This window comes from Lytechinus variegatus, chromosome 9, assembly GCF_018143015.1.
Source record: "Lytechinus variegatus isolate NC3 chromosome 9, Lvar_3.0, whole genome shotgun sequence".
Taxonomy (NCBI): domain Eukaryota; kingdom Metazoa; phylum Echinodermata; class Echinoidea; order Temnopleuroida; family Toxopneustidae; genus Lytechinus; species Lytechinus variegatus.
In genome coordinates this window covers 14,502,169-14,518,016 of record NC_054748.1, presented here as the reverse complement: position 1 = coordinate 14,518,016, position 15,848 = coordinate 14,502,169, and the positions used below count along the sequence as shown (strand labels likewise).

Sequence of the window (15,848 nt, the reverse complement as noted above, 5' to 3'; positions counted from 1 at the left end):
TTAAAAACGCCTACGAACGCCGTATGAACGTTTTTCTTTTGTTAGACCATTTAGTAAGACCTTCTCAATATGTCCTATGATGCCAGCGTACACAGACCGTTTGTAGACCATTTGTAAGTTCCAACTCGGTCGATGGTTTTGTCCAAGATTTTTTAAAGGTTATCCAAAACCCTTTCTTTGTAAGCCGGCCGTACCAACGTCGTATGAATATCGTACGGACCAAGCCATATTTTTGGAAGATCGAGAAAGAATCCTAGAGGACATTAATTCTTTACATTGGTCGTAAGAACGGATAAGGCTGTTCATATAATGCTCTTACGACGTCCGTAATAACGCCTTAAGAACGGAAATTCAAACAGCGCCATCTTACGAGCAACTCTTGGGTCTTTAATGCCCCTATCATTATTGGCGGTGCGAATGCCAACAACCGTTGCAATTGTGTGCAACATATAATGTGAGTAAACGATCCCTCCAACCATTGTAAAAGCCCCTTAAGGGGACTGCAAGAAACACGTAGTCTTCTTGGAACTGCTGCCATGTTAAAATTACTTTGAACGGTAAGTGGATTTTCATTAGGGCACGGTAGTGTCTTTTTTTTCAGAAACAAAGTATACATGAAGTCCGAAAGAAATCCTATCACGAATGACTTGACAACAAAAATCGTAAGATGGCCTTAAGTCTGGTGAAAGAATAGTTGAAGGCATTTTTACGAAAATGTTACAATTTTAGGGCCAGTGAAAGAACGGAAATCATTCCGTTTCCCGAGATGGCCTTCAATTGCTCTTGCCACCTAGAGGGCGCTTGAACGAATCTCTACTACGAACCCAAGAATTTCTAAGAACTGTCAGATTCATACGAACGCATCTTTCGTACGAGTTTGTGTGACTGTATATTAGCATAATCAATAAATAAACAACGTAGCTAATTACCCAATCACCTGGATTTATTTCAAGTGTATCTGGCCTTATACGCCCTTGAAGTAGGTGTTCAAGATGAAAAATAAACAGTCCCTTGAGGCGTCCGAATTTTCCATGTGTTGCTTTTGAAGCAGACCCCCTATTTCATATTTTCTTTTCTTCAGGAAATATCTACTTGTACTTCAATGAATATTATTTTAATTCTTTAACAATTCTGCATGGCTTACTTATAATGTAAACGAATAGTAACACACTGTATATTGTTATGTAGTATGTCCCATTTTGTTATAATATAATAATAATGAAGGATATTTATATTGCGCACATTTCCACCTTGTTAGGTGCTCAAGGCGCTCCTATAAAAAGAATCCTATTGACAATTTTACACCGAACGAAAAGTGAACCTCGATCATTTTTTCTGTCTAAACCTATATATAAATAACAGTGCTCAGATAAAAGAATGCGTTAAACCTTGCTTAAATTGTAACCGTTTGTGGACCCAAATTTGCAAACGTGTTATTGCTTATTACAAAGGATTGGATTCGAAGAGGACATTCTAGATCTGAAACAAAAAGACCAGGACTTGAAGAGAACAGAAAAAATCGAGTTTACCGACCTGGACTTCTCCTTTTCCGACCCAATGGCCGAATGCGTAGACACGAAGTATATCTGTGTGAGGATCGAGAGGGGAGATGACCCAAGGACTACCGGGTACATTGGCTATACTTTAGGAGGATACCCTGGCCCCAATGCACAGACTGGTTGTACAAGAGCTCCAGAATGTCGACGTAGTCAAGGTACTAATTTGTTTCGTTCGCTACTGTCAAAAGTATTTCAGCATACTCGTAAATAGAGGTTTACGAATGTATTTGTTGACTCAGTCCCGACTGCTGATTAACAATGTAATGGAGCGTAGTATTCAATATCCGTAGCTAAATTCAGAAAATCATTCGTACCAATTGAAAGTAACAAAGAAGCTATTCACCTTTTACTACTGCCATGTCATGTAAGCCAGTTATATAAAGCATACTATAGGAAACAGAAATAAATAAACAAATGAACACATCGCAATGTAATAGTGAAACATCTTGACACACAAGTCCGAAAGTCTCGGTCTTTAAGGAAACTTTCCTGAAATAATTTCAGGTTAGCAAGGCCGGAACCTATGGAGCAGTTTAACCTTTGACCGTAACCTGCCGTTTATGTTTCGATTAACGTTTGCATTTTCGTAAAACGAGAGAAATTCCGGCGGTGTTCAATGGGCCCCTTGTCGTTTTTAGATTCGATTTCGAAAAGAACCTGTGCCCGGCGGAAATTATTTTCCCACAGTTCCGGACCCAATATGACTATTCATGACTGTCTTCGACATATCAAGTCAATTCAAAATTTATTTCAATCAATCATAATAATAGAGGTATATACAAATTAGGTAAAAACTTGGGATTGTGAGCCCCTAGAAGTTTTCATTAAAAAAAAACTTGTGGGTGGGGCACCACCATGGTACGATTAAATACAAATTAATATAATACATACATAAAGAATGAACAACAAATAACATAAGAGCACGCATGGGTGTGGACTTTTGCATAATTGTGGTCGTTTGCCATGTTTGCGGTGCAGACGATGAATGAATCAGCATCCTCAATTTGAAGGTGCCGGGTAAAAATGGCAGAGGTAATAATGGCAAAGGTGAAAATGTCAGAGGTAAAAATGGCAAAGGTAAAAATGGCAAAGGTAAAAATGGCAGAGGTAATAATGGCAAAGGTAAAAATGGCAGAGGTAAAAATGGCAGAGGTAATAATGGCAGAGGTAATAATGGCAGAGGTAAAAATGGCAAAGGTAATAATGGCAGCGGTAAAAATGATGGAGGTAATTAAAGATCATGACATGCAAGATCAGCAAGGAAAATATATAGCCTTTCTATTAATATCAGTCATAATTATTGACCTTGAATGGACAAAATGAGTATTATGAACTGATGAGATATTATTTGGATTTCTTTCATCATTTTAGGTCTATACTTTTTCGTTGATATGATTAAACTCAAACATTTTCATGCCAACATGATTTCAATTAGTAAGTGGTGAAAGGATTTATCTTGCACAGTTTATATGGTAGAACAACACTTCATCACATACATACCAAATGAATTGTAATGTAAACACCAATGTGCGCCACCATAATAGACTAAAATAGATGATGTCGGGACTTCTTTGAACACTTGCATATAAATGGATTGACTGTTTAGTAGATAAAAGTGTGTGAGGAGAGGGTGAGGTTATGCGTGTGCGCGCGTACGTAGCGCGTGCGCATATACTGCAAGGTTAAATTGAGGGGTGCGCATCAACGAACGTAGAGGGCAGCAACACACAAGCGTGTTGCTATTAGGAAGGTCTACTCGATACGCGCATACAAATGAAGTGCGCGAACAATTTGGTAGTCATGCCAACGAAACCATGATCCGATACAATACACTCACTGAGTGACAGCAAAATAGAAGTAAACAAATGAATAATGACAATAGTAGATTGAAACAATAAAAACAAAAAATATATAAAGCATTTAATAATAATGTATCACATTTCGAAAATAATATATCACTAAATTATTGTCACAAATTTTTGTACATTTTCAGCAAACCGGGATTAAATTCTGTCATGAATAAACCAGTCTGCTAATTTCACCCGGACTTAGACAAGCTCATTTTGTGACCACCGAAATCCTCTCAGAGCACTTTTTAAGTAGATGTAGAGTTGATTTATTTTCATTTCCTCTTTATCATTATTTTTGCTTGAAATTTTTTTTACATCAAATATCATGTTTAAAAATATGAAACATTTATTCCTGTATTTTTCATAAAATATTACATAGTAGTGACAACGGTTTGATGACTTTGCATATCAATATGATAACAAGTATACGTGACGTTGATACGTCTTTATTTAACCTTCGCTGCACCGTAATGCGCCTACACAATCCAGTACGGTATATACCGGCGCCATGGCTGGCACGACCGCTCCGGCGCCCCGGGCCGGTCGGTGCTGAGGTAGGGTACGGTTGGCTGCATGCATATGCTAACACAATTTTTGTAAAATTATGGAATGAAAATAGTAGATGTGACATAGAGCTTCGCCCATTGATAGTTCTCAAGTCAAGACCCGTCGGAATATACATAGGTCGATACTGAACCAGATAATTTCTGTCTAATATTAGGTCTAACGTTAGAGTTAGACTAGGACTTGGCTTTGCTAGTTCAGTAGTTGCCGTATTCGATCCTGCCTGATGGACTGCAAAATGTTGGTTGGATTTGTGGTTTTATCATAATTATTTCAGATTTTCAGACTACAATCTACATTGTAAGTTAAAATTGAAATTCTAACCTTGAATATTTATCGTTGCTCATCCGCCATAGTGCCACATCAATGACAGACCATGTCTATATCTTTCAAGTCCATATCTAGCTAAAGTCGAGTCACGTCGAGATTATCCTGCCAGTGCAGTGCGGCCAGCACATCATTCGCGCAACGCAGTACGCGCACCGAGGTACAGGTGACCGGGGAAGTTTCGGCGCGGCCAGACCAGAACATCACGGTCTTTGCTCTGGCGTTAGCTTGTGTAGATTGGTAGGGGCAGCGAAATTAAGCAGAAGAGCGGTAACACAAATTTCATCAGTCTATGTATTTTTATTGCTCCGTAAACTACAAGAATCATGATTACATTTTGTCATACAATTTTTAAAAAATAAAAATATACTAAAATAATAGTATTTAACATATTGCTTTGGAGGCTTCATTATCAATAAAAAATAATAAAATTGAACAAACGAAAAAAAATCAACTCTACAATCTTCCAAAAAAGTGCTCTGGGAAAAGGTGGTCACAAAATCTGAGCGAAGTGGACCTTCCTAAAAGCAACACGCTTGTGTGTTGCTGCCCTCTACGTTCGTTGGTGCGCATATACTGCAAGGTTAAATTGAGGGGTAAACATTGTGCAGACAGGCTCCTTCCTCGAAACTGGAAGGTTCATAGCGATTTTAACAATCCATCTCAGCCCTAGTTCAGACAAAAGTTCATTCGAGAACCCTCGATTCTTCTCGACTAGAATACTAGTCGAGAAGAGAGCCGACTGAGAAGTACATCAACAGGAGAGCTTCACTCGGTCCATATTATACATCATGTATAGCTTTGGGGAACAATTACCTCAGCCCAAGTGGTTGGCACTTTTGGGGTTCCAAGGAGTATTACTACTAGCAATTCATGTGCACAAGGTAAGACGTGTTTGCGAATATTGCCCAAATAGCCTAATACCCAAATAGCCCGTAATCTGAAATCAGGTTTATTTTAGACCACTGTCTAGCTCTTTGTTAAAATTAACCTGCCCGCTTCTATCTCCTCCCCAAGATCCACAAACCTGGCAACCCTGGTCGACCCATCCTCTCAGGAAATGGTTCCCCAACAGAGAACATCTCCCTTTTTGTTGATTATCACATTAAACCCCTTGTCTCACGTGCACCCTCTTACATCCACGACACTCCAGAATTTCTCAGGAAACTCAATGACATCAAGGACCAGATACCGGAGACTGCGATCATCGGCACTTTAGACGTTTCTTCACTGTATACCAATATTCCCCACGATGAAGGTATCCAAGCATCATGTGAAGCCTTGACCGCCAGTGGCCATTCAAGTCCCCCCATATCCGATATCAAATCTCTGATGTCTCATGTACTCACAAAAAACAACTTCACTTTCATGGATCAGCACTACCTACAGATATTCGGCACAGCAATGGGCACCCGGATGGCTCCTTCATTCGCCTGTCTCTTCATGACCAAGCTGGAACAGCATATGTTAGATTCCGCCCCCTGTCGCCCATGGATTTGGTGGCGTTACATAGACGATATTTTCTTCATCTGGACCAGGGAGGAAGATAGCCTCCACACATTCATTGACCACATCAATTCCTTCCACAGGACCATCAAATTCACTTCTGATTTCTCCCAAAAGGAAACCCACTTCCTTGATGTCACAGTCCAGAAAAAGCCTAACGGTATCACCACTACCCTGTACACTAAACCCACAGATACCCACCAGTACCTCCACTCACCCAGCTGCCACCCCGTCACTGCTAAACTGGCATCGCTTACAGTCAAGCCCTCAGACTTCGCCGTATTTGCTCCGAGGACCCTGATTTTTCCTTCCATACCATGAATTTGCAGAAACATCTCTGTGCCAGGGGCCACGGGGCCAGGGCAGTCCAACTGGCAATCAACAAAGTTCGTTCTCTCCCTAGATCTGAAGTTCTAAAACCTAAAAGTGACAAGAAGACCACCGACAGAATACCGCTTGTGACCACCTTCCATCCCAATCTACCCCCTCTCCGCAAAATCCTGTGTGATAACCACCACATTTTACACACTTCTGATCGTCTCCAACAGGCCTTTCCCGATACTCCCCTTCTAGCATACCGACGTCCACCGAATCTCAGGGACCTCATTGTTCGTGCTGAATTGCCCTCCCTCACTAACCAATGTTCTCCCATACAGCATGGCACCTTCAAATGCACCAGCAACAGGTGTATTATATGTGAAATACACATTCACGAGGGCGACACTCTCACCAGCAACTCTACCAGCCTTTCTCACCTAACCAAGGGCAACATCACATGCACTACCACTAATGTTGTATATCTCATCACTTGCAGAGTTTGTAGGGTACAATACGTAGGGAAAACCAAGACCACACTCAAGAAAAGATTCCACGGGCACAGATCAACCGTCAACACAGCAAAGGTGGACACTCCAGTTGGCTGCCATTTTAACCTTCCTAACCACTCCATCACTGACATAATGCTACAGGGCATCGAATCTTTAGGTATCCGTCCTGACTCAGTACGCACTAGCAGAGAGAAGTTCTGGATGAGACGACTTCGCACCATCCAACCTCATGGCTTGAACATTTAAGAGGGGAACGACTGATCAACCCTTCTCACCCACTTTCCATCTGTACACACATTTTTCCCCCTCAGCTCTTTTAGATTAGTTATATCATAGTTTTGCCTCTACTTTCCTCCCATATCTCACATAAGCTCAACTCCAATTTTTCCTCTCTTTTTGAGGTGATATAATAATTATTATATATATATTCTCTCCCTTCATCTCTTAGATTTACCACTTATTTATTTTGCTTATTTTCATGTTTACTATGTTTTTTTTCTTAATACACCCCCTTACTCATACAGCATCAGTTTCCTTATTTGCTTTTACCCTTTTAGGCTATTGCTTCCCTTCCATATAATATACAGGTTGTGTTTTTTTGTTTTTTGTCTACTGTATAGTCTTCTGTTTTTTCCCCTCACACCCAGCGGATTACAATATCAGTTCACCATTTCCTTTTTGGATATGTTTATACAATTTCATACTTACAGATTTATTTTTACACTTTCTTCTCTTAGTTTGTTTATTGCTCTTACATACATACTCATGTCCTTTGCACATTATCAGTTGTTCTCCATTCTTTCCTTTTTCCCCCACTCTTATGCACCAGTTTACCAGTTTATTATGCCTTTCTTTGTTACTTGTTTGACCCACCTCTCACTAATTCTCTTGTTATTCATCTCTTCCTCACACCCTCTATCACTGTTTTGTTCCAGATCCTGTTTGATGTTGACTGCCTCATACCTTAATCTCTCTAGGCTTGAGGTCTTTCTTTGGCCTTACTTACAGTACACTAACTTCCCTTTGTGTCTGCATACTCCTTTTCTTTCATCCCCTTCACTAACCTGATTGGTCATCTCTTCTCACTAATGCCCCTTTTGTCTCCCTGTTTTCAGTGTTGCTGTTGAATGTCTGGTCTATATTATGGTTGTTCCACTTTATATGTTTATCATTTTGCCTCCGAAGAAGATTCTGCTAGGATCGAAAGCTCAGGCCCCTTTTGACTCTCTAAAATTATAGAGAGTCAAAAAAATCAAAATCATGTTCATATTGTAGGCCTATATTTGTCATGTTCAGTATTTTGTATCCTTATGCTTTCATAATGAATAAAAATACTGCAGTTATCATTCCCAGACAATTATGAACTATGTGGATGTCAAAATGAATGTGTACTGTAAGGGATTTGTGCTCCAATTGGCTGTCCATGGTTAAACCACAGCTTTAAACAAGGGTTTAATTTAAACCGGAGTTCAGAGTACAGGCCATTTACACGAAAATCTAACTTCGACTGACGCAAACTCTTTAACTACTATCTAAATGCATTTGAACCCAATTTTTTTCAGTGTCATTTTTAAATGAATTTCCTAACTATATGCATCTCGTCAACTGATAAACAAAGAAGAGTTTAAATATTATTCTAATCGGAGATTGAAATGTTCATAGATAGGCCTACTGAATATCAGATTTGATCAGGATAGCATTGCATAGGTTCAGGCACAAGTGAATAAATTTATGCAAATTTGACCAGAATTCAGTTCATTTATTTAAATCACCCCCTTCTTTTTTTCACGATCTATTCCCTCGTCTTCGTTAATATTCGCACCATTGCTCACTGTCCGTTCGTCTTATTGGGTTGTATCAACCCTTCGCTCGCCTTCGGCTGCAATTTACTCAAAGAGGTGAACCGAAAAATCGATATTCTTCGCATGCCATATTTATTCTTTGCTTACCGTTTGTTGATAAAATTTGACAATAGTGATTGATCGCATGATTTGGCAGAAATTTTTATTTTAATTCGTCGATTTCACGTGCATTTCGTGCATTTTTTCCCATTCGTCACCCTTCGTCAGCGTACATTCGTTGAGGTGTGAGTGGGCTTTTAAGCCTACAAGTGGAATGCCTCTGGCGGTCTCACCTGTATCACGCGATTTAATATAGCAGCAGCACTGACTTTGAAAACTACTATAACTCGCACAAGATGTTCAGTGATACTTGGTTGCTCTTATTTCCACTTTTTATGTACTAGACCAATACACTTACAGAGATATGATGGTAATTCAACAAATTCCCCCACTATGGCCAAAGTTCATTGACCTTTGAACTTGGTCATGTGACCTAAAATGTGCACAGGATGTTCAGTGATACTTGATTCCATTTATGTCCAAGTTTTATGAACTAGACCAACATACTTTCAAAATTATGATGGTAATTCAAAAATACCCCCAATTTGGCAAAAGTTCATTGACCCTAATTGACCTTTGATCTCAATCATGTGATCTGAAACTTGCACAGTATGTTAAGTAATACTTGAGTACTATTATGTCCAAGTTTCATGAATCAGATTTATATACTTTTAAAGTTATGATGGTAATTCAACAGATACCCCCATTTCGTCCAAAGTTCATTGACCCTTTTCACCTTGGTCAAGTGATGTGAAACTCATGCAGGATGTTCAGTGATACTTGATTAACCTTATGTCCAAGTTTCATGAAATAGGTCCATATACTATGTTATGATGACATTTCAAAAACTTAACCTTAGGTTAAGATTTGATGTTGATTGCCCCAACATGGTCTAAGTTCATTGACCCCAAATGACCTTTGACCTTGGTCATGTGACATGAAACTCAGGCAGGATGTTCAGTAATTCTTGATTAACCTTATGGCCAAGTTTCATGAACTAGGTCTATAAACTTTCTAAGTTATGCTGTCATTTCAAAAACTGAACCATAGGTTAAGATCTGGTGTTGACGCCGCCGCCGTCGCCGTCGGAAAAGCGGCGCCCATAGTCTCACTCTGCTAAGCAGGTGAGACAAAAACCGCGTAGAGGAAATTGTACACGTATGAGTGCAGGGCAAGTGAGAACAGGACGTGGTGTACTGGGAAGTGTAGAAAGTGATCAGTATCTTTTTTTAAATTTATGTATTTAGATCTCGTGGGATGGAACGCCTTATCAGCAAATGCTGTTTTTCGTAGGAGTCCATATAATGAAAAGCTGCTCGCACGCAAAATTATATTACATGTACGGCATTTCATTACTCTACAGTGCGTATCAAAAAAAAGTTTACACTTTGAAAAAGTCCTGGGAATTAAAAAATATACAGCATGTGGGTAATTTTTTCATATATATTATTGGGTTTGGGTCTCATCTATCCAATGAAAGTAAAAGTTTTGAAAGAATGTTGCACTTGAGTGAGCACTGTCCATTTTTGTAAAGCTCGCAGAAATCTGTTTGCGCAGAAATGCTCGTTTTAACGCTTTGTCGAGGGGAAAGGGCCAAATAAAACTTATCATGCGAAACATTTCTTTTACATTTCCCTTACACTTTTAGTCAATTGAAATGAAATGGATACATTCAAGCATTTTGGAACAATTTTGCCACCAAAAGTGAAAATTTCAACACTTATTAAGCACAACCTTTACCCTTTTTGTGCCAGCTGGATCTTAGGACATAACTGAATCTGACCAAAAGTTTATATCAGACATCTCCAGCACTTTTCACTAAGTTTTTATCATTTAATGTGGGTTTGCATTTCATTTTTCATTTAATACTTGCTTTTCCAGACTTTTCCCAGGCTTGAAAGTGATTAACAAAATGAAAATCAAGCCGAGGCCATTTCATGTGGATCACAGCTCATTGTAAAGCAAATACCATCACGATGGCCTTGGTGTGTGGGGGAGTGGGGTGGGGCGCAATGCACTCTTCATGGTGTTTTGGGCAATGAAACAAGTTAAAAAAAAGTAAAAGATATCTTCAAATCAATTTTATTAGCTAAATTGAACGTGTTTTTCATGATTATGGTCTACTTTTATTCGCATAACTATTTCAAAGTTCTGCGCAAATCATTTTTCACTAACTTTTCAAAAGTAAGTGGTGTTCTCTCAAGCGGAAATATTTTTCGAAAGTTATATCGTCATTTGCTTAAATGGATCTGTACCAATGTTAAAATGTGGAAATTTTTTCAAGATATTACTAATCAATAATTTTACAGGATTTTTTCTAAGTGTAAACTTTTTTTTTGATACGCACTGTATATCACAAAAAATCCATTACAATAAAGAAATCGAAGACAATTATTATAGGTTTTTACCTGAAAATGGTAGTATTATTATGTCCACGGTTATATACCCCGTATACCTAGCCTTTGGTGTGGAGATGTCCCCGCAATTCGGAATTTTCAGGTCAGTATATTGCTATCATCCCCCCTACTCGGAACGGATTTACGCCGGTCACGCGGTCGACGCCGACATCGAAGTAGGGGGGGGGGGGGGTGGGCGGGCGAAATTAGCCCCCATTTTTAATGCCTTAAAATTGCGCAGTCTTCCTACCAGCCTTAACCCTTGTTTGAACCAAATCTACTAGTATGTATATATAAGGCACAATTGCCTTTAAAATTGAAAATTCGAACAAGTGAATAAGTAGTTACATGTATTTCAATTCCACCTGAAAAGATATTAGTTTCCAAATCCTAAATTCCCTCATTAAGGGTCCTTCTTGAAGATAGTAGTATTCATTAAGCGAGCGAAGATTATGGTTGGCCATTGAAAATATTCCTAGCATCACCAGGGCACTGATATTAATCCAGTGCTTGAGTTTTGACAGATCACTTATCATTAGCAGGGGCGAATCTATCCTTCGCCAAAGGGGGGGGGGGGGGTGGGCCGGATTTGCAGCGACATCTGTGAACAATTTTATTTACAAAGTATTATTACCTCCTATTAAAGCCTCTTTATATCCTATCTATTGTCAACGATGGACGGCATTTGAATATTAATTATTCAGAAGGAAGAGGATCGAGGGTATTTGAATTCCAGTTCATCATGACTTAGCCGTGAAACAAAATAGCCTAGTGGTTGAGTCGCAGCCAGGCAAGAAGTAGATGACAGGTTCGAATCCAACTGGTTCCAATTTTTTCTGACTTATGATTTTCATTTAAGATCGAGCATGCGATATCTTAAACCCATATGAGTAATCAGTGGCGGACCGTGACCCCGAGGAGACAAAGCATTGGGGGGGGGGCACGGCATTGTTCACAAACAATGCAGTGCCCCCAATGCTTTGTCTCCTCCGGGTCACGGTCCGCTACTGTGAGTGATGCCGAAAATTTGTTCACAAACATAATTTTTTACAGAGCATTTAAAAAATAGATTTGTAAATCAAACACAATGATGAAAATTCGATTTCCGTGCTGAAATATGTTTTGTATATCGACTTCAAAATTTGATATGTTAAGCTCGATATTGAGCAAGATATGTAAATCACAAAGCGACATGAACTTTTTTTCCAAGTCTTCCCCTCATGTTATTTCATTCACCCGTCTTCCTCCTCTTATTTTTCACCTTCTTCTTTTCTCCTCTCTTTTCCCTTCTTTATTCTATCTTTAAGTTTCGCCCTTGTTTTTTTTGGCTCCGCGAATAAGGGGGGGGGGTGGGCTCGGGCCTCCTGGATCCGCCTATGCGTTAGCTTAGTAGAGCCATGCAAAATCCAAGAAACTGAAATGAGCATGGCCATCTTGTTAACAAAGGTTCCCGCTTAAACATATTTAGCTTAGAAGTATAAAAGAGTGAGCCATCTATCAGATCTAAGAATTTACTTTTTCTTTTAGGATGTATATCAGTGATTTCGTTAATTAGGCCTGTCGCCTAATGCTTTTTCAATTTGGTGATTAGATCAAAATCAAACCAAAATCCTTTCTCATTTTATGTGTGTAGCTCAGGAGTCCTCACTCTCAGTCAGCATCAGCTCCGACGACAATCTTTTGCAGTGTGTTTATCGAGGAATTCCGTACATGGACTCCGAGTCGTGGGACGTAGACGAATGCACTACCTGTTCCTGTGATAACGGTATTGTTACCTGTGTGATTGAGAGTTGCCAGCCAGCATCCTGCACTTCACCAGTAAAACCTGACGGAGAATGTTGCTACGTCTGCCCATACAGCATGTACAGTACGTGTTGTGTTAATGTCATACATAATTAAAAGATATTACATTTAATGTAATCTCCAAATCACTCACATCACCAGGGGCGGATCTTAAAATTGCGCAGTCTTACTACTAGGCTTAACCCTTGATTGAACCAAATCTACTAGTATATATACAGTGCGTATCAAAAAAAAGTTTACACTTTGAAAAAGCCCTGGGAATTAAAAAATTCACAACATGTGGGTAATTTTTTCACATATAATCTTGGGTTTGGGTCTCATCTATCCAATGAAAGTAAAAGTTTTGACAGAATGTTACACTTGAGTGAGCACTGTCCATTTTTGTAAAGCTCGCAGAAATCTGTTTGCGCAGAAATGATTGTTTTCACGCTGTGTCAAGGGAAAAGGGCGAAATCAAACTTACCCTACCAAGCATTTCTCATAAATTTCCCTGGCACTTTTAGCCAAATGAAATAAAATAGATACATTCAAGCATTTTGTGACAATTTTGCCACCCTGCTTTCTAAATTTCAACATTTAGTAAGCCCAACATTTAGTAAGCCCAACCTTTACCCTTTTTGTGCCAGCTGGATCTAAGGACATAACTGAATCTGAACAAACGTTTATATCAGACATCTCCAGCATTTTTCACTAAGTTTTTATCATTTAAAGTGGGTTTACATTTCATTTTTCATTTAATACTTGTTTCTCCACACTTTTCCCAAGCTTGACAATGATTAAAAGAATGGAAATCAAGCCCAAGTCATTTCATGTAAATCACAGCTCAGTGTAAAGCAAATATCGTCACGATGGCCTCAGTGTGTGGGGGAGTGGGGTGGGGCGCAATGCACTCTTCGAAATGTTTTGGGCAAGGAAACAAGTTCAAAAAGGTAAAAGATATCTTCAAATCAATTGTACTAGCTAAATTCCACATGTTCTTCATGATTAAGGTCTACTTTTATTCGCATAACTATTTCAAAGTTCTGCGCAAATCATTTTTCATTAACTTTTCAAAAGTAAGTGGTGCTCACTCAAGCGGAAATATTTTTCGACAGTTATATCGTCAATTGCTTAAATGGATCTGTACCAATGCTAAAATGTGGAAAAATCGTCAGAATGTTACAAATATATAATATTACAGGATTTTTTCTAAGTGTAAACTTTTTTTTGATACGCACTGTATAAGGCACAATTGCCTTTAAAACTGAAAATTCGAACAAGTGTATAAGTAGTCACATGTATTTCAATTCCACCTGAAAAGATATTAGTTTCCAAATCCTAAATTCCCTCATTAAGGGCCCTTCTTGGAAATAGTAGTATTCATTAAGCGAGCGAAGATTATGGTTGGCCGTTGAAAATATTCCTATCATCACCAGGGCACTGATATTAATCCAGTGATTGAGTTTTGACAAATCACTTATCATTAGCAGGGGCGAATCTACCCTTCGCCAATAGGGGGAGGGGCGAATTTGCAGCCACATCTGTGAGCATTTTTTTTTTTTACAAAGTATTATTACCTCCTATTGAAGCCTCTTTATATTGTACAACGCCTACTTAGCTTGTTGTACGCGATCAAATGGGAGGCTGAATTTCACACATTAGTACCGTTGCACACAAGACGTACCATCTAAAATGTACCGTCCAAAATGTACCATTGCACGGCTTTAGAGGTGACGTCACAATGCGATTTCATTGAATAAGGTGACAATACGCGTACAGCCCGCTGGCTAAATGTGCAACGCTGTCCAAGATCGATCATGTGCGCTTGTGGGATTTTGCTTTCAATATTTTTGCTCCCTTTTCATAGATTACTGGAGGGAAAAACTTTTTTTTTTCATATTTTCGCTAGATTCCGAGGCGTTGTACAACACGAATAGCGAATATTCTTATTCGTGCAATAGTGCAAGATTTTGCATTCGGTGAAAGAAAGAAACGCTCTATTCAACTCGGCTACCACCTCGTTGAATAGAGCATCTTTCTTTCACCTCATGCGAAATCTCGCACCATCGCACTCATGCCTATTCGCTATTTGTATACTATCTATTGTCAACGGCGGGCGGCATTTGAATATTGATTATTCAGAAGGAAGAGGATCGAGGGTATTTAAATTCCAGTTCATCGTGACTTAGCCGTGAACCAGAATAGCCTGGTTCTTGAGTCGCAGCCAGGCTAGTCCAGATTGGACCATGTTGTTTGAAAATGCCCTTTCCCAAAAGCTAACATAGAGGGCACATGTCTGCCAATCTCTAATCAGCGCCAATCCACTCATCTTTGCTCCCCACCAAGCTCCAGTACAAAACTTTGCAGTAACAAATTGTTACTGCAAAGTTTTGTACTGGACCTTGGTGGGGAGCAAAGATGAGTGATTCGGAGACATGTGCCCTCCATGCTAGCTTTGGGAGAGGGCACTTCCAACCAACAAGGTCCAATCTGGACTACAGCCAGGCAAGCAGTAGATGACAGGTTCGAATTTTCATTAAAGATCGAGCATGCGATCTCAAACCCATATGAGTAATGCCGAAAATTTGTTCACAAACAGGAATTTTAACAGAGCATTAAAAATAGATTTGTAAATAAAAAACAATGATGAAAATTTGATATCCGTGCTGAAATATGTTTTGTATATCGACTTCAAAATTTGATATTTTAACCTCGATATTGAGCAAGATATGTAGATCACAAAGCGACATGATTTTTTTCTTCCAAGTCTTCCCCTCATTTTATTCACTCGTCTTCCTCCTCTTATTTTTCACCTTCTTTTCTCCTCTCTTTTTCCCTTCTTTATTCTATCTTTGAGTTTCGCCCTTGTTTTTTAGGACTCCGCGAGTAAGGGGGGGGGGGGGGGGGCTCCTGGCCAGGTCCGCCTATGCGTTAGCATAGTAGAGCAATGCAAAATTCAAGAAACTGAATTGAGCATGGCCGTCTTGTTAATAAAGGTTCCCGCTTAAACATATTTCGCTTTGAAGTAAAAAGTGAGCCATCTCTCAGATCTAAGAATTTACTTTTTGTTTTAGGATGTATATCAATGATTTCGTTAATTAGGTCTGTCTCCTAATGCTTTTTCAATTTGGTGATT

The 15,848-nt window shown here is 39.2% G+C and overlaps 1 protein-coding gene across 4 annotated transcripts in view; it reads left to right on the top strand.

The window, feature by feature from the left end:
- LOC121421273 overlaps positions 1–15,848 on the top strand; it is a 45,841-nt gene that overhangs the window by 11,861 nt on the left and 18,132 nt on the right. For 3 of the 4 annotated variants that reach the window (XM_041615938.1, XM_041615937.1, XM_041615936.1), the window contains exons 3-4: positions 1,452–1,714; positions 12,564–12,797. In XM_041615938.1, coding sequence (XP_041471872.1) covers positions 1,452–1,714; positions 12,564–12,797 — 497 coding nt within the window. The remainder of the gene's footprint in view (positions 1–1,451; positions 1,715–12,563; positions 12,798–15,848) is intronic. The other variant, XM_041615939.1, reaches the window with a different exon arrangement.